At 32.4% G+C, this 17,765-nt stretch overlaps 3 protein-coding genes across 3 annotated transcripts; 2 read left to right on the top strand and 1 right to left on the bottom strand.

Annotated features, from left to right (window-relative positions):
• Positions 1-509: 509 nt before the first annotated feature.
• Positions 510-6,999, top strand: LOC131940585 (general transcription factor IIF subunit 1). The gene is made up of 13 exons (XM_059299285.1): positions 510-676; positions 2,555-2,613; positions 3,460-3,532; positions 3,664-3,875; positions 4,043-4,213; positions 4,314-4,443; positions 4,667-4,745; positions 4,861-4,979; positions 5,244-5,463; positions 5,983-6,068; positions 6,311-6,419; positions 6,618-6,687; positions 6,778-6,999. Exons 1-13 carry the CDS (start codon positions 662-664, stop codon positions 6,983-6,985), a joined length of 1,551 nt encoding a protein of 516 aa, XP_059155268.1. The 5' UTR covers positions 510-661; the 3' UTR covers positions 6,986-6,999.
• A 182-nt stretch (positions 7,000-7,181) lies between these two features.
• On the bottom strand, positions 7,182-10,619 carry LOC131940586 (F-box only protein 4-like). The gene is made up of 7 exons (XM_059299286.1): positions 10,003-10,619; positions 9,322-9,533; positions 8,485-8,708; positions 8,270-8,403; positions 7,984-8,098; positions 7,616-7,782; positions 7,182-7,476 (listed from the first exon to the last, which is right to left on the bottom strand). The coding sequence occupies exons 1-7, from the start codon at positions 10,480-10,482 to the stop codon at positions 7,396-7,398; spliced, it is 1,413 nt and encodes a 470-aa protein (XP_059155269.1). The 5' UTR covers positions 10,483-10,619; the 3' UTR covers positions 7,182-7,395.
• Positions 10,620-10,659: 40 nt separating this feature from the next.
• On the top strand, positions 10,660-15,252 carry LOC131940591 (large ribosomal subunit protein eL37A). The gene is made up of 4 exons (XM_059299295.1): positions 10,660-10,742; positions 12,350-12,485; positions 12,572-12,656; positions 15,148-15,252. Exons 1-4 carry the CDS (start codon positions 10,740-10,742, stop codon positions 15,227-15,229), a joined length of 306 nt encoding a protein of 101 aa, XP_059155278.1. The 5' UTR covers positions 10,660-10,739; the 3' UTR covers positions 15,230-15,252.
• Positions 15,253-17,765: the final 2,513 nt, after the last annotated feature.

The raw sequence follows: 17,765 nt of genomic DNA, 5'->3' as shown, positions 1-17,765 counted from the left end.
AATATAAGCAGTTTAAATTTGATTGCTATAGGTGCATAAATAAAAAAGCCTTAGTATTTTTAAAAGTACCGAAAAATTCAAAATGGCGGAGGTTTTTTGGGTTTCCATGACAACCAAAATTGTTTTCGACCCTCTTTTTTGCTGTTTAATACTTACTTTTATATGCCAAATAGGATAAAAGTATTCAAAACGCTTTAGATCTTAAAGTGTAAAAAATAGAAAAAAACATAGCATATCCCCTTAAGTAATGCATGAAAGACGCGTTATCACACAAAAGGAAGATTTAGTAGAATAAAAATTCCGAGAAATTGATCAATTTATTAACTGTATGATAATATTATTATTAGTAGATCTGTATAGATTTAGATCTAATTATAGATCTAGACACAATTCATCAAATTAGGGCTCTAGTCTAAAAAATAATAATGTAAAAAAATAAAAAAATAAAAACTGGATAAGATTGTAAAAAAATTCGAAATGAAAATGTTAAAGATTATTAGTTTTAGAGTTACATCCCTTTATTTCAGTAAAAAAGTTAAAAGAAGATGAACCATGTTTTTTACCGTTTGTAAAATATGCTAGATTTAAAAAAATCTATTGAATTTTGACGATAACAGTTTTGTTTTATTGAACTTCTTTTATATATCCAGACACTGTGATAATGGCTTCATATCAGGTAGGCCTACGTGACTTATTATATTATTACAATATCAATATATTATTATTTTTATTAGGCCCCTACAAATATTTATAATTATATTATTAATTAAATAATTATTATTATTTTATTTATTCTCTGTAAAATTACGGTAATCTATCGTTTTAGCGTAATCAATTCGGCCGCAGTAGTAATGTGCGGGAGAGGTAACTGATGAATATATTTGTTTAAATAAGTATATTTTATTATTTAAGTCAAATTTTACAAAATTGGTAATCTATCGTTTTAGGTACGTAAAATCGCCCGCGACTAGTAATGTGAAAAACAGGTGACTCCTTACATTTTAATAATTATTTCACATTTTGAGGAGGATTTATGTTTTGAAAAATACAAAAATGTTTCCTTGTTTCATTTATGTACCTGTTTTTAAACAATTAAATTAAAACTTTTCAGTAATAAATGAACACTAGCGATGTTTCCAACAGATGCAACCATGCTCATTTACTATAGCAGACATCTTGTTAAAGTTTTATTTTTATAGACTTACAGCACAAGATTCAGGGGGAAATCACTCTATTTTACAAATGGCTGCTGTTTATATAGCAAATCTTGCTTGCAGACACTGCTGTTTAAAGTTAATTTCTGGCCTATATTGATATATTTAGCCATTGATTTAGGTTTATTATTCATTTATCTATAATATTTGACACAAACATATCACAATATACTTCTATTACAGCCTTGACAATGAGGTAACATTTTCGTACATTAATAGCCGAGGGCGATTTTACGTACCCAAAACGATAGATTACCCAAGAAGAGACGCTATTGAAGTTAAATTTATTAGTCAGTTGTTAGTAGAAGTAGAAAGAAGTAGCTAGGATAGTATAGTAAATAGTATATTTATAATTTATAGTAGATCCAGATCTAGATTCTAGTAGTAGTACTAGATCTAGGGATGATATTTCGAGTCGTCCCTTTGAATCCTACTCATAATGTGTGCCCCCCCTCCCCGCGTGGCCTCAACCATCTGGTGGGCTTGTTGCATAGAGTTAAATATAAAAAAAAATATAAGCTCAAAACAATATTATAAACTATCTCCTTTCAGTTGGTCAGGCCACATACCACGCACACACAGTGTTGTGTTGTGTGCCTTAACTAAAACAAAACCTGTATGATGGCTGATGGTATACCAGTAGGACTATAATCTTTTAGTTATAGTTGCACTATTACTATTAATTTATTAAAGAAACACTGCTTCATTTTTCTTACTGCAGGACAAAATATATCGAAACTTCAAACATAATAGCCTTTTAAATTTATAAGTAGTAGATTATCTGTTACTAAACATAAATTTGTAAATTAGAGTTTATTAGTTATGTTGATATATATTTATGGGGTATTGAAATTTTTTCCCCGTACCTATTTTTAGAATGTGTTCTATGGAATTTGAAAATGCATGGAACCGTCGGCGCGCAGTATAGTCACCTTCATTTTTATTTATGGTTTTGGTCATTTTCATTAAATTTATCGCCTGAGTGGCAGCCATTTTCTTGTGAGCTGGATAAAAATTCCTACATTATTGAGTAGTTAATGATTTATCATGCAGCATATGCCATAACTTGTGCATTTGCTATTTGTAATGTGACGTCACTTTTGGGATCATTGTGAGTTCTTATTACCATGCATGCAAGATAACTTGGAACTATACATTAGACTTGTATTTTACCTATTAAAAACTTAACACGAACATAATTTTCTAGTGTCAAATAGTAGATCTAGATTCAATATCATTTTATGATTTCCCTCAAGTTTTCACAAAATTTTCAAACTATAAAACAAAGATTCATAAAAATTAAAGAAGTAGTGTTTTCTACTATATATTTTTTATTTCAGCCAAGTGGCTCAGGATCGGCAGCAACGCCTGCTGATGAATTTACTGTCAGGATACCCAGGTGAGATCAAAGATAAAATTAAAATAAAACGAAATAATGCCAGTGGCGGAATTAGAAAAAAAGGGCCACCCCACAAAAAAATAGTTTAGACCCCCCCCCCCCCCCCATATATATATATATATATATATATATATATATATATATATATATATATATATATATATATACAAACACGAAATACGAACATAGGATACTCATAACTGGCCTGTTTGGTTTCTTGAAGAAAAATGTTTTTTTTTCAATTAGAACAAAACATCATGTCAAGTGTGTAAGTGCATTAGTGTTTTGTGAAAATCAGTTTTATTTTATCTCTGCTACAAGACCTCATAACCTCTAGTCGGTCAAAAGAATATAAATCATGAAAGCTTGTAAAAGTAATGGTGTCTCGTGTTATGTTTATTTTTATGTTTTTTGTATTTATATTATTAATTTTAAATACATTTCCTTTTTATACAATGTCATTCTTTAGTAAGTACTTCATAAAAAAATAATAATTAAAAGAAGTAATTGCTTTTTAATTTGTTTAGTACAAAATTTATTAAAAGGAGCTTATGAGCAACCCTATTTGACTATTTAAAAAAAGGGAAATAAGTCATGAAAGTGGTTTGGACGTTTGCTTATCTTTGATGAGTTTGATTGTAGGAGAAAGAGGACTCAGCTTTCATATTGGTTTAAAAACAAAGGGAAAAAGAATATGCAAGAGCATGGGGTGGTGTCTATAGTATAAAGTCCAAATGCTAGAAAATTATTTTTTTTAACTATAAAAAAAAAATATTATGGTCGGCTATGGGCCCCTAAATGGCGTATATATATATATATATATATATATATTTAATTTTTCTTCAGGGACACCAGAAGGAAGTTTACTATGATGAAATTTGGAACAGGTTCCTCTGTAGATTTTTCTAAACTTGGAGATGTAAGCTAATGCAATATTGATGTTTAAAATTTTTTTTTTTTTACAATTCAACAATATATTAATGAAAACGGTTTACATGGTATAAACATTTATATTTTAAAACATATTATTAATATTTAAATTTTCAACAGCAACCAGTGAAGATTGAAAGAGAAAATAACTTGAAGGAATATAAAACAGCCAATGACCTAGATATGCTGCCTAAGTTTGGTGCAGGCAGTGAGTATGGCAGAGATCAGAAAGAAGAATCACGAAGAAAAAAATATGGCATCATGTTAAAAAAATATAACCCTGATGATCAACCCTGGCTTCTTAAAATTGGTGGTGGAAAGCAGACAAAAAGGCTGGTTTCTTCACAGTTTTAGGCAGCTTAGTTACGTGCTATTTAAATTTTTATTTTATCATAAATTTTTATATTAACTTTTGCGATTTAAAAAAAATAACTGAGAATAAAAATTGAATAGAAATTGATATAAATTGATCACATTTAAACAGTACATTTTTTTTTAGGTTTAAAGGTGTTCGTGAAGGTACAATTACAGAAAACACATCTTACTACATCTTCACTAAAGCATCTGATGGAGCATTTGAAGCTTTTCCAGTTGAAGAATGGTATAATTTTACACCAATGGTTAGGTACAAGTATTTGAATTCCGAAGAGGCTGAGGAAGAATACAGCAGGTAATTATCTACGATAATACTTGATTTTTATAATTATTAATTATACTGCATTTAGTTGTCATTTAATTAATTTACAAAATATTTTTCTTTTGTCATTCAGAAGAGACAAGACTTTGAACTACTTTAGTATTATGGTGAAGAAGAGAATAAAAAAAGAAGAGGATCATGTTGATGAAGATGAAGATGGGAAGAAAGGGGGTAAAAAATCTAAGAAAAAAGATAAGGACCTTGTGAGTAAGATAGTCTATTTTTCTTTTGTACAATTGCACTAATCAAACGATAATATTACCAACACTGGTTGGTTTATTATTTTTATGAATAAAGTAATTTTTATGAAATGATTAGTTTTAAAATTCCTTTCTTAAAAAACCAAGCTAGAAAAAATTAATTGTTTTCTCTCAATGTTAAGGAAAAACAAAACCTTATTTACTTTGAATTCAATCCTCTGTGCAGATTTTAACTGATAAGGATGATTGGGATGATATGGAGATGTCCGATGATGATGAGGATGAAAAGGAAGGTGATGAAGATGGTAAATATCAACAGGAGTTTGATGGAACTATAACTGTATAAATTAGTAGTTTGTAATTTAAACTTCTCTGAAATTTATTTAAAGATAAGATATAATTTTGTAATTTGTGACTTAGGTAATAAAGTAAAGAAAAAACAACATAAAGGAGCCAAAAAAGCTGTGAAAAACTCAAAGAAAAATTCAGATGATGAAGCGGTCGAAGAAAGTGATGAAGGTGATTTTGATGACAGAGAGGTAATTTTTTTCAATATTTAAGTAATGCAGCTTTTTTTTTTCAAAATTTCCTATTAAAAAGAAGCAAAGATTTCTTTTTTTATGAGTAATATATAATTGAATTGTAAAATGAGTAAAAAATATAATTTTTCTATCGAGCAGTAGAGATGAAAGTACATGGTTGTTTTTTAATTTGAAATTGCAGATTTCAGAGTAGCAGAATGTCAGTTAGTTGCCATTTATTGAAAATAATTTCTCAATAGTGTAGGATGAATTTTGTTACAGGTTGATTATATGTCAGACTCTGGAAGCTCTAGCAGTTTATCTGGTCAAGAAGAAGATGCAAAGGAAAAGAAATATGATGAAAAGGGTGTGGATCAGGAAGCTGGTTTGAGGAATATTCTTGACTCTGATGCAGAAGAAGAAGAGGAGGAGGAGAAGGAGAAAGAGGAAATTGAAGAGGAAATTGAGGACAAAGAAGAAAAAAAAGAAGAGAAAAAGAAAGGTTGGTTTTCTACAATTATAAAAAAAATAATTTTTTTAAAGATCATTAGTTGGTACTGCCATCTTCAAACATAAAGACAAAATTTAAAAAATTGATGTCTTAAACTAGATTAAACTAGGGTGTCGCTTTACCTATTTTTTTTACCAGGAGCTTGGTGATTAAGTCAGCAGAAAATGATGCCAATGTAATGTTTTCAAAAATGAAATATTTGTCCAGATAATTTGTAAGAGATGGTGGTATAAATTGGCATAAAAAGCCAGTTGATTATTGCTCACCACCTAGTTTAATGATACTAACTGCAGCAGATGATACATTATTTTAAATACATTGAACTCATGCCAACATCATGGGCGTGTTAACAATACAGCACGTCAAAGGAACCAATATTAAATCAAAGTACAGGCGACACCCTGGATTAAGCATTTTGAACTTTTTATTTGATCAAATAATTAAAGCTTTTGATACAAAATAAATGTTCAAATGAGAATAGATTAATTGTAAACAATATTTCTTTTCAAGGGGATGATGACAGTAGCAGCTCCAGCTCAGAAGATGACTCAGATATTGAAAAGGATGCCAAATTGGCTTCAGCAATATTTTTGCAAGTAGGTTTTTTTCTGGCCTATGCATGTGACATATTACATTTTTTTCTGACCATCTTATAAGTTAAACAACACACCTTAAGAGATCTATCAGTAAGCCCCTTTAAAGTAATGTATTTTAAAACTTCATTCATGGAATATTAGGACTCACACTAGTGAGGTTTCTAAATGTTATTTTACATTAGCCTAATACTCTGACTTATGTAAAAATTAAATTACTGTTGTTTATTTGATTGTGTTTATAGGGTGGAAAAAAAGAGAAAAAGGAGAAAAAAGAAAAGGCAGACACAGCAGCAACAGATACAAATCAGGCGGTTAATCGTACACCAACACCGGACAAATTGAAGGAGAAAGGTATTTTTCTAGGTTGTCTGACAACCTCAGCAGACTTGAATAATTTTGTCAAAATATACTATTTGATGCATAATATTCATAAATTTGTTTCTATTACATTTCATTAAATTATTATTTGAAGTCCAAAAATGTTTTTTAACTTTTGCTTAACCCTTGAATATATTGAAACACCAATAAATACCTTTAATTTTTGCTTAGCTATGAAAAGAAAAGCTGAAGCAGTGGATGGAAAGGCTCATATTTCTAAGAAACATAAAGTAGAGGACAGGTAAGGTCAACATATCCTCTTAATTTAAAAAAAAAAGCATTGTTACATTTTACATTTTAAAAAAATGACCACATCTTATTTGCTTTACAGCGAAGGCATTTCAGAGGATGCAATTAGGAGGTACCTCATGCGAAAGCCCATGACCACAAAAGATCTTCTGCAGAAATTTAAATCTAAAAAGCTGAATATGACAAATGAAAAGATTACCCATGTTATAGCCCAGCTGTTGAAAAAAATCAACCCAGACAAGATGACCATAAACAAAAAACTTTACCTCTCCTTAAAAAAGCCTGAGTAAACTTTGTTTACATACTATCTTGTTTTTAGCTAAGTAACAATGACTGATTAGCTGCATTTGTTTTTAACTTGTCTAGCATGAATGCTTGTGTTTGTAATACTTAATTTAAGCATCAGCTGTAAATATATGAACTGTACAGACATTTTGTTCATGACAATAAATAATCAAATACAAGTCATTTTGTAACATAAGTTTCTTTGTTTATTTGATCAAGATATACATAATGTACATTGCAATAAATGCCCTGGCCTGCAGCAGTACTTTAAATTTATATGTACAGAAACATCAAACAGGATACTATACACATTTACAAAATTGACAGTTATTTCCAGTATATAATTCTCTACTAAAAAAACAAAGATGGAGGATAGACATGAATTCCATTAACAAACATCTTCACATCAGAATCCTTATCTGAATTGAGATTGGTCTATAAGCCAGATAATTCCTGTATCCACGGACTTCAAAGTTTCAGAAACACAGTTGATAACCTAAATAAAACAATGTATCTGGTGATTTTATTGCAGCAAATTTCACTTTTTACAAATAATTTTACAAATATATTTTTTTTACAATATTTGTTTCACTATTTTTTAAATGAATCAATCTAACCAAAAATTAAAAACATACCATCCAGGGCTGTGAAATAGTTGACAAATTAAGGAGCTCTACTATATCTCTCACTGGCAGCCCAGATCTTTCATCATTTTTAACACATGATAGTATCAACACCGGTACATGTGGTGCAGTTCGACGTTCTTTTATCATAGCCATTAGCTCATGTCTAGCACTGGCAACTAAGTAATAAAAAAGACATTAAATAATGATAAACCTAATGGCAAGTTAAATACTTCTTTTTCCAATAAAATCTATAAAGGCTAATTCATATAAAAGCTTTTCTTCAGGAAATAATTTTACAACAATGTTCTCTTCTGGTATAGTTTTAGCTCCATAATAGAGTTTAAAAAGCAACAAGAATGGTGAAAGTTCATTTGTACCTGATTCTTTTGTCTCGGATGCATCAACAACAAAAATGAAGCCATCCAAGATTTGACAGAAGTGTTTTATCTGAGTCTTCAGCTCATAATTGGATTCTTCTCCTTCCAATTGTTTCTAGAAAAAAAGTGAGAACAAAATGGAAATAAGTCAATTATAAAAGATGACCATGCTATATTTATGCTCATTAAAACCCAAATGAAATCTATTCTTGCACAATACAAGAGTAACACAGTTATTTTAGCAACGGTTCATTGACCAAAAGAAAATTTTAGTTACAAAACTAACCTGAAACATCTTGTTTTTGTCAACTCTTTCCTGAGCATTCCTATTTTCTCTTTCATTTTTAGAAGCTGAATACAAAACTGATAAATGAAGGGAATGGCCGGTTTGTAATTTCAAAGTCATTCCACCCCCAACACCTGTAATATAAGAAAATTATCTTTTTAAAGGGAACTAAATGGTTCTACTTTTAAAAAGAAAAAAAAACAATTATTTCTTACCATCAAATTGCCCAGGGAACATTGCAACTCTGGTAAACGTGGAGTTATTTTCATACAACATTTGTCGAACAATGCTACTTGTTGACTGCTCTAAGCCAGGTCCAAACATAGCTACTTTTGGTACTTTCTTAGGCATCAAATATTTGAACATAGAAGTCACATTGTGGAATGTAGTATTTGGGTGGTGAAGCTGTTTGTGTACCTCAGGAGAGCACTTCAAATAGCTATAAAGAGATAATAAATTGGCTTATATAAACACATTTTAAAAGTAGTTTTAGTAATATGACATTAACGACACTAATGTATTGAGACTACTAGTACTAGGAGAGATAGAAATGGAAACAGTTTCCAAAATAATCAGGGAGAAAAAGATGGCGCTGGATGGGGCATGTCCATCCAGATGCATTCAGATGATTTAGCAGGTATAGCGCTAAATGGGATGCCTCAAGGAAAAAGAAAACAGAGAAGGCCAAGAGATAAGTGGAGACATGCAATGACGAAACTGGCAGAGGCAGGACTGTCTTGAGGGACTGCCATGAAAATCTCCTGAAACCAACAAAAGTGGAGCTTACTGTGGTGGCCCCATGTGTCTTGTGTAAAAAACAGAAAAAATTATGATAATGTATTGGCATAAGATACATTGTATTCAACAATTTTTCTCAGATATCAATATTAATTAAATTAACAGTCAAGTTCTTCCAGTACTAACTGCTTCTATTGTACTCATTTAGTGGTATTTAGTTTTGATTAAATTAAGCTTGAATACTTCTAAATTTTACATCACTTTATATTTTATATAATTAATTTCAATATGAAAACAATTAACTTTTATCTTACATTTCTTTTTGGGACCAATCAGAGCTCACTTCCTGGTACATCTGTGGATTTGTTGTATGAGATATTTGTGTCCAATGTTTACTATCCTGATGAAGTAACTTTTTCCATAAGAGATCATGGCTGCCCAACAGATTCCATTCTTGACTAACGCAACAAGCTAGACAAAGTGATCTTGCATCGAGGTATGAAAATATGTGAAGCTTCATATCAACCTACATAGCAAAAAATAGGAATAAAATTATTCATAAATTAAATGCAAGCCAATTTAAAAATAAAAATTAGGGGAGAAGATACTTAAGTTTACTATTGTGAAACTGCAAACCTGTTACAAACGTGTAATATTAATTAAAATTCAAAGTTCTATTGATATAATTAAATAATTTCACACTTAAAATGTATTAGGTTACCAAACAAATGTATTTATTTATTTAAATTTAAGTAGCCTACGTTTGTAGTTTAATCTGCAAATACCAAATGTATCACAGCATATTTCATGTAACTATTATAATAAATATAAGCATGAAATTGTTTTAAAAATAAAAGTTTATTATTATTAGGAATATTCTTATTATTCTACCTTTACATAACTACATTACAAAAAACATATGTAGATCTAGAATCTAGTAATTATGTATGTACACATACTTTATGATACTACATACTACATAGTACATAACTTACGGGCAAAAACTGAATAATATTTCCATCGCCTTCATTTGTACTTTCATTAAATTTGACTGTTGAGCAATCTTTAAAATAAAAAGATTTGATTTTTTGCATGAAACTAAAATCATCATTATCGTGGTCAGTTTTTTTCCCAAGTTTTCTTGTTAGTAGCTGCTGTATACCACCGGAGCTTACAGGCGATGCTGGTGCTTTACTAGAATTGTATATTGAGTATTTTGAAAGTAAACTTTGCAAAGACAACAAAAATGCTGAAATATCTTCTTCGTCTTCCTTTAAATTCGATAGTTTTTTCTGTGTTAAACCATTATGATCCGCCCGAAGTGTATGATGAATTTCAGTATGGAGATCATTCGATGATTCGTCGTGTGAACGACCATCGCTACAGTTCAAACTTTCAAAAGTAAAATCGTTATCATGATGATTTGAATGTTGTGCAATGTCAGAAATTTTTTCAGCTGCTAACAGTCCAGGCATTCTAATTGAGACGTCAGTTTTCCGAAGATACTGAATGTAAGCAGAGAAGAATGTTATTTATATAGCAGAGCACTTCTAATTGTGTAATTACACGGCTGATTTAAGTACGTGGTAACCTCCACGTCTACTAAGCTTCCGTAACTATTGTAAACTAATAACTATGTTTAGCACAATCACGTGACAATGTTTAGTTCCGGTAGGCATTAAAATTTATTTCGAGTTGTATCCCTTTCTTTTTGCTATATCCGGTCGCAAGAATGGTAGGTGTTAAAGATTTGGAGTAAAATATTAACTTAAATCTATTGGCATCTGCATAATCCCAACTAAGTTGTACATATTTTAAACATAAAATATTGTCTGATTGTTGTTTAAAGACATTGAAATATATGCTGACTGATAATATTCGTGTATTTCTTCATGGTAAAAAGTTAAGCTAAAATAAAGACAAGTAACCAATAGTCGATAGTCAAATTTTTGTTTGACAACGTTTGTGGGTTTAAGCAGCATATTATCATTTACTCCAGCAGCTGCATCTAAGATAGCCAAAACGTGTTTTCTTGCGTAATTGTATTTGTAGATATTAAGCTAATTGTGTGTAGTCAGCTAGAGCAGCTAGAGGAATATTTTGCTCTAGAAAATCTAGAATGTTTTTTGATTTCCATTACTTTACTCAACTCACTGGGGTGTAAAAAGTGGGCTCCATCCAGCACCCAGTAACACTAACTTATCTACGAATAGATCATTGTATTCAGTAAATATTTAAAACTAAACTGCAAAGTGGATTGCATGGTGAGGTGTGACATTTCCTGTGGGTGTGGTGGCTCTGGTTTTTTTCCAGCAGGAAGCTCTAGAAATTCTAAAGGAAAGCTGTTATCACCTTCCCTCAAAATTTTCTCACAGTACGTTTTATTATTTAGCACATAGGCTGAAATTGGAAAGCACATATCTAACACCTTTTTTATAACATCACCTGTTTTTCCTGCATCACATAAGTTTTTATTAACTGCTCATTTTTAGTATGATACATCAAGGTGTAAAATGTCAACTAATCAATAGCGTACTCTATACTGGATCCAATGATACCTCAGGGATTGCTTTACCCTATTAAAGCCCTAATTACTATTTGAACGAGATTTAATAGGCCTGAATGCTGAGCAATTAAGTACAGTTTAGGTCTTTTGTGTGCTAAAGCATTTTGTTAGTTTTTCATATTTCCAAACATTGATCATAACAGCTTATTTCATTACCCTCTTCAAATACATTCCTGAAAACTGCAATACTTGGTTCCATCAGTCAGATTTCACTTCTAGATCTTAATACTCGTCAACCATTGCAAAACTTTTCCCCACTAATGCCACTTGGAAGATAATTGAAAGGCAGATTCTAGCATAAAAAAATTGCACATAGATATACAATTATATGATTTTCTTGTCGTCTACATGTTTGCTGTTGGGGCCTATGTGTTGGTTAATGGAACAGGGATTAACAATTTATATTTTTCCGAGCAGTCCCTTTGTAATTGAAAATGTGCAATCACAGTGATTAACAACTGTTTGCATAAAAGTGATTCATTAGTATATATGGGGGTGTTTAGCCGTTATTAGTCAACATTTAAAAAGTAATGTGCCTACATTTGTTGACTTTTTTAAAGATTCCACAACTTTTTTTTTATTTGTACTGTAAAATGTTTTCATTGGGCAAGTGTGCATTTCTTGCAGTTGACTCATGAAACATTTCCCGTTGTACCTTACCTCAGCATGGTTTTTTTTATTAAATTTGATGCTCTCAAGCTTCTCTGTGTTCTTAAAATATGCCTAAGAACCCTGGTTAACATTAATGTCATCACTTGTTTTGAATTTTGTTTTAGACCAAGGGTACCTCAAGTTTTGGAAAGCGGCATAACAAAACCCACACCTTTTGCCGCAGGTGTGGACACAGGGCCTTTCACATTCAAAAGAAAACTTGTTCTCGATGTGCTTATCCAAGTCCCAAACTAAGGCACTGTAAGTACTAAAAGTGTATGTTAAAGAACAAAGATGTGTCCATTCTATTTCATGCATCATAATTGTTCATAATTTTTAATTTCTAGATAACTGGTCTAAGAAAGCCCAGAGAAGAAAGACAACTGGTACTGGAAGAATGAGACATCTCAAAGTTGTCTTTAGGAGATTTAGGTAATTTTCATATCTTGACAATGTTCAGGTCGGCAAAGTATTTTAAATGTTTGGATACATTACTTTGCCAGGGTTCCAGCGGCCTCCTGAAATTTCAGGATGTCCTGGAATTCTCCTTGAAATTAAAAAAATCCAGAACACTCCTGGAATTTTAACATTTCTCCTGATTTTTTGTAAAATGTCCTGAAATTTTACTCGCATGGATAATTTTAACATATTTTTTCGTGCGTCAGATCTCTAGGTAATCAGATCTGACCGCCCCCCAGTAAAATGTTCTGCTTTGTCGATTCTGCGCATACACGGCATAATTTTCAAATTATAGACCTATAGCTGTCTTTAAGCTGTAGGTTTGGTTTAATTTTTTTCTCACTTCTATGAGTGCTGCTCAGTTTGATAAGCCTGAAGTTCTTTTTTTTTTTTTTTTTTTTAATTAAAAATTTCAAGTAGGCCCAAATCTAGTTTTTTGCCCAGCTAATTAGAAACATCGTCTGAGAGGCCCTATATCTAATTTTTATTTACATTCGTGTTGTAATATTACCACCCTCCCATCCCGCATCTGAGTTTCTTTCCCAAGGCGTGGTGGGGGAAGCACTGGTTGGGTATATGAAGTGACCCGCTAGTGATGTCATCAGCAGTATACTACAGGCCAACCGTAAGCTTAGATGAACTCAAAACTGACCCTGGTTGGGTATATGAAGTGACCCGCTAGTGATGTCATCAGCAGTATACTACAGGCCAACCGTAAGCTTAGATGAACTCAAAACTGACCCTGCTCTGCCGTGTCTAGCAGGGGGGGGGGGGGGGGGGGGAATACGCTACAGGCAATTAAAAAAAACTTTGAGGTTACTTATTTGAAAACTATATTCTATTTTTGGATGAAATGTTTATTTCCAAAGTACAGTTTCTTTCTAGTAGGCTATATCTAAGCTACTCGGGCTGATCTACTTGTTCATCAAATGGTAAAAAGCTAAAATTAGTTTTTTGCTTTTGAAGACTTCCATTTAAATCATGATACTATGTCCATCTTTAAAAGAGAAATCGTGGTTTCAGCTGTTCTGTTTATTATTGACATTGTTAGTACGGAGGCTGACATTGGTGAGGTGGGGAGGAGTTGAGTTGTTTTACACTGGGATATGGCTATGTTTGCTAGGCTTAATAGTTTCTCAGTAGCAGGGGGGGGGGGGTGTTAAAATGTTAAATTATGTCCTGAAATTTTGGTTTTTCTCCTGAAAAACTCCTGGAATTCTAAGTTAACTTTGGTGTAGGAACCCTGCTTTACATAAATATGTGTTAGGATAATAATGAGGTGGGGGGGGGGGGGCTGGACAATTATGTTGAATTAATTATCTTTTGTTGAGTTAAGCGGAGTTCTAATTATAACGGAGCTGTCTTGTGTATTGTACCATATTATAAGCTTTTAATACAGGGGTGGCAACATTCAAGGGAATCCTGAAGGGTTGCCAAATTATGCAGAAAATGTCAATAAAATTTCTTTACAGACTTGACTACCAATAGATTGGAGAAGCCAAAACCTGTATTGCTCTAAGTTCTCAGTATGAGCCCTTAGTTTCTTTTAGGACATTCTGAAATTTGTGTCAACTTCTTTCGTCACCATGAGACTTATTAACATCTGACTTAACTGGAAGCTTTCAGTAAGAAAGCACAGCATTGGTTCTTTTGGTATATGAAATAGCTTAGTAGTTTATAAGGCCTCTGAAAATGAAAGGATAGTGTGGTCACCACTACCTAGTCGCTTTTATTTTCACTAACATTGTTGGACTCGTACACTTCACCAACTCACTACGGTGTATCATTCTTTTAAAAGCACACTGCCAAAAAAATCTGATCACTTGGTTCTTTTCTATACTGCATTACGCTGGTTGTTCATGAAAATTGTAATAGTGTCATGGATTTAACAATGGTTAGTCTTAGTCGTGCAAAGGCAACATGTTTTAGGTATACTTCAGCAACAATGCACAGATAATAGCTGTAGCATATCTAGCATCTGTATTAGTACAGACAAATAGTCTTAAACTTCAAGGAAACAAATCATATGAAAAGGTGGGAGGGTGTTGGAAAAACTGTACATTGTGACAGCAAGACCAGTTCCCTGGACTGACATGACTACATTGATACAAAATCTATGCTTTCATTGATGTAGTCAGTCTTGGTGATACACAAGATGTTTTTGCATGAGGTTGGAGTTTACAAAAATGCAACAATGAAATTTGAAGCTGGTCAAAACATGCTATTGCAACAATACTATTTTTTTAAAACTATTGCTACACACACTATTTTGGTCAGTTTTTTCTATTAAAAATGATTTATTTTTCAATAGGGTTTAAGAAGGTGTCTAAATGGAACTTAAATATAAAATGTGCTATCTGAAATCTTAAGAGCCTGTGTTTCATTTAGAATTTGTTGCTGTAACTTATTTAATATTATTGTTATTCATAAAAAAATTGCTATCTAGAATTTTTATATTTTTCAGGAATGGTTTCCGTGAGGGCACTGTACCCAAGCCTAGGAATAAGATTGCAGCACCTGCTTCTTCTGCTGTTGCTACTAAATAAATAAACGCTGTTTATGAAACTTTTATGGTTGCATATTTTGTTATTATCTGTTCTGTGTTGAAGTTGTTGTTAGCTTTTGGACTAAACATTGGTTTAAGTAATTGTATTATAAGTTTTGTGTGTGATAGCACAAACAGGGGTGCCACTTTTCCGGGATATCCCGGATTTGAGAATCATATTTTTTTCCTTTTCCGGATTCGCAAGATTTGAGTTTGAAAATTTCCGGGTTTGCATTTTAAAAAAAAATTAGATAGTTTTAAGCTTGAAATTTTTGGCATTGTAAAAATCGTTTTTATCGTCAACACTCCCGCTAATGGCCTTTTCCGAAAAAAATGAATAGTAAATGACGTCAGCAACAATCTCACGCGTGCGCCAAGGACCAAATACAAATCGGCTGTATCAGATGGGTGAGGTTGTAGACGAAACTTTTTGATGTCATTCGTGGTGTGGTTGTCTGGTTATTTATGACGATATGGGTTGGGGGTAAAACTCGCATTATTTACGTGATGTCATCAATGGGATACCGCTAGGCTGTGTAATAAAAACAACTAAAGCCTACAAGTACTAGATCAAGCTCACTAGCATCGCCGATGGTTTTTAAAAAAAAAAAAAAACGAAAGATTTTGCTCAGATAAAAAAAAAATTTTTTTTTTTGTATTTGGTATTACCAAAAGAAAAGAAAAAAACTATTTGAAGGACTATTTTATATATTTTTACCACCTCTTACCCGCTTCTTCAAGGTCGCGCTGACCGTAAGACCTACGTCACGAGACCACGCAAGCACAGTCTGAGTCGTGTCTCACGGTCAAGGCAGTTCTACAAGTACAAGCGCTGTTTAATTTTAACGTGGTTATTTTTAATAAGGGCCTACTTCTAGATTCAAGAAAGAAAAAAAACTAGAACTGCATCGTTTTATATCATTAAACAAAATATGTAGGCCTGCTATAATTTAGTTACACAATCTAGCAGGGTCTACATCTAATTGTTTTTTTTACTTTGGTAAAACGTCATTGAAATGTTTAAAAAACCTTGAAGTACCGTGTCTGAGAAAATAGCCGCTATCACTGCCCCCTCCCAACCGCTTGTAAAAAAAAAATCAGCTTTTCACTTAGTCGGGCGGCTACATCTCTGACATGAGTATTACTAGCGTAGTTACTTCTAAAATTATTTTTAAAATTAACTTAATTCTGTTATTCCGCGATATGGACTTAAAACTTCCATGATATTTCTTCACGTCATCATGTATATCAATGGTGGGGGCGTTGGGGTCGTTCATAAATGACGTCACACTCGTAAGGGGAGGGGGGTTCGCAATTTTGTCATGAGGGGGAGGGGTTCAGATGGTGTGACATCACACTTTTGCATTATCCAAAAGCTATGTTAGAAAACGAATTTTAGCCGTTATTTCGCGTTTTAGAATATTGTTTCAATAAAGTGTAATAGGAATTGATTAAAATACTCTATGTTGACAGAGGTCAGACAAGATTTTTGGAAAATATCGTATTTTAAGAAAAATTCGACTGCAATTTTTAGGGGTGGGGGGGGGGGTGTAGGCTGAGGTGTGACGTCATTTTAGAGGGCGGGGTCTGGCTTTTTGTGACAGATATGTGACCGAGGGGAGGTGGGAGGTAAAAATCGTCAAAAAAGCGTGACATCATTTATGGATGACCCCATTGGTGGTTGATTGGGAAAACAGGGTTTTAGGTTTTTGTTGTGGCTGTTAATAATTAAAGCCTTGAATAGCTACAGTAAGTCAACCCTGTATTTTAATACAGTGACAATCTTATTAGGTGTCTGCATATAGTGCGCTTATTATTCAATAACAAGACATAGAGGTTAGCAATTGGCTGACTACACACTTTAAATCAAGCTAGGAAGTTCTCAAAAATTAAATACAGTAATGTTATAAAAGCTGGCTGGGAGGGGGGGGGGGGAGTTCTACAATAACACATTATGGGGTAGGCCTAGAGATGGGTGGGACTAACATTGTAAACTAATTTTGTTGTAAGCACAATCCTTTAAAGATTAATTTTTATTTCAAGCTTGTTACAAAGAAAATAAATCCATTTTAAAGGAATTTAAATTGAACATAATATGAATCAAATGTCTCAAGAAATAATGAAATAATAGTCCATTTTATTTTGAAATTCCGCGCGAAATTAAGTTTCAGGGTTTCAAAAATTTCAAATTTTAGTTTCAGGATTGGTAAAATTTTGGGATTCATTTAGAAAATGAGTGGCACCCCTGCACAAAATTTGTGTTGTTTTACATGACTAAAGAATTAAGGGTTTCTCTGCTTTTGAATAACAGCATAAGATGTATTGTAGTTGTAGAGTACCTTATCTAAGTGGTCTTGTTAAAATATTAGATACAATTGAGGTAATATTAGGTCTTATTTCCTTAATACTAGTACTACATAAGTGCATCTCAAACCCCTTGCTGAGGCTTACATGAAGATAGCAGGATTATTTGTGGTGGTTTTTCAAAAATAAACCTATGACAATGATTCTTTAGAACCTGAGATGCATTTGCTTTC

Source organism: Physella acuta, unplaced genomic scaffold (genome assembly GCF_028476545.2).
Source record: "Physella acuta isolate Inbredline_101_S28 unplaced genomic scaffold, ASM2847654v3 ptg000322l, whole genome shotgun sequence".
Taxonomy (NCBI): Eukaryota; Metazoa; Mollusca; class Gastropoda; family Physidae; genus Physella; species Physella acuta.
This window is presented reverse-complemented; position numbering and strand designations above follow the sequence as displayed.

Coding starts and splice junctions, on each gene's coding strand:
- LOC131940586 (XM_059299286.1), bottom strand. CDS start 10,482: ATGCCTGGACTGTTAGCAGCTGAAAAAATTTCTGACATTGCACAACAT. Junction 8,709..9,321: donor GATTGGTCCCAAAAAGAAAT/GTAAGATAAAAG, acceptor ATCTCTTTATAG/CTATTTGAAGTGCTCTCCTG. Junction 8,099..8,269: donor ACAAAAACAAGATGTTTCAG/GTTAGTTTTGTA, acceptor CTTTTTTTCTAG/AAACAATTGGAAGGAGAAGA.
- LOC131940585 (XM_059299285.1), top strand. Junction 2,614..3,459: donor TTTACTGTCAGGATACCCAG/GTGAGATCAAAG, acceptor ATTTTTCTTCAG/GGACACCAGAAGGAAGTTTA. Junction 4,980..5,243: donor GTGATTTTGATGACAGAGAG/GTAATTTTTTTC, acceptor ATTTTGTTACAG/GTTGATTATATGTCAGACTC.
- LOC131940591 (XM_059299295.1), top strand. Junction 12,486..12,571: donor AAGTCCCAAACTAAGGCACT/GTAAGTACTAAA, acceptor TTTAATTTCTAG/ATAACTGGTCTAAGAAAGCC. Junction 12,657..15,147: donor GTTGTCTTTAGGAGATTTAG/GTAATTTTCATA, acceptor TATATTTTTCAG/GAATGGTTTCCGTGAGGGCA.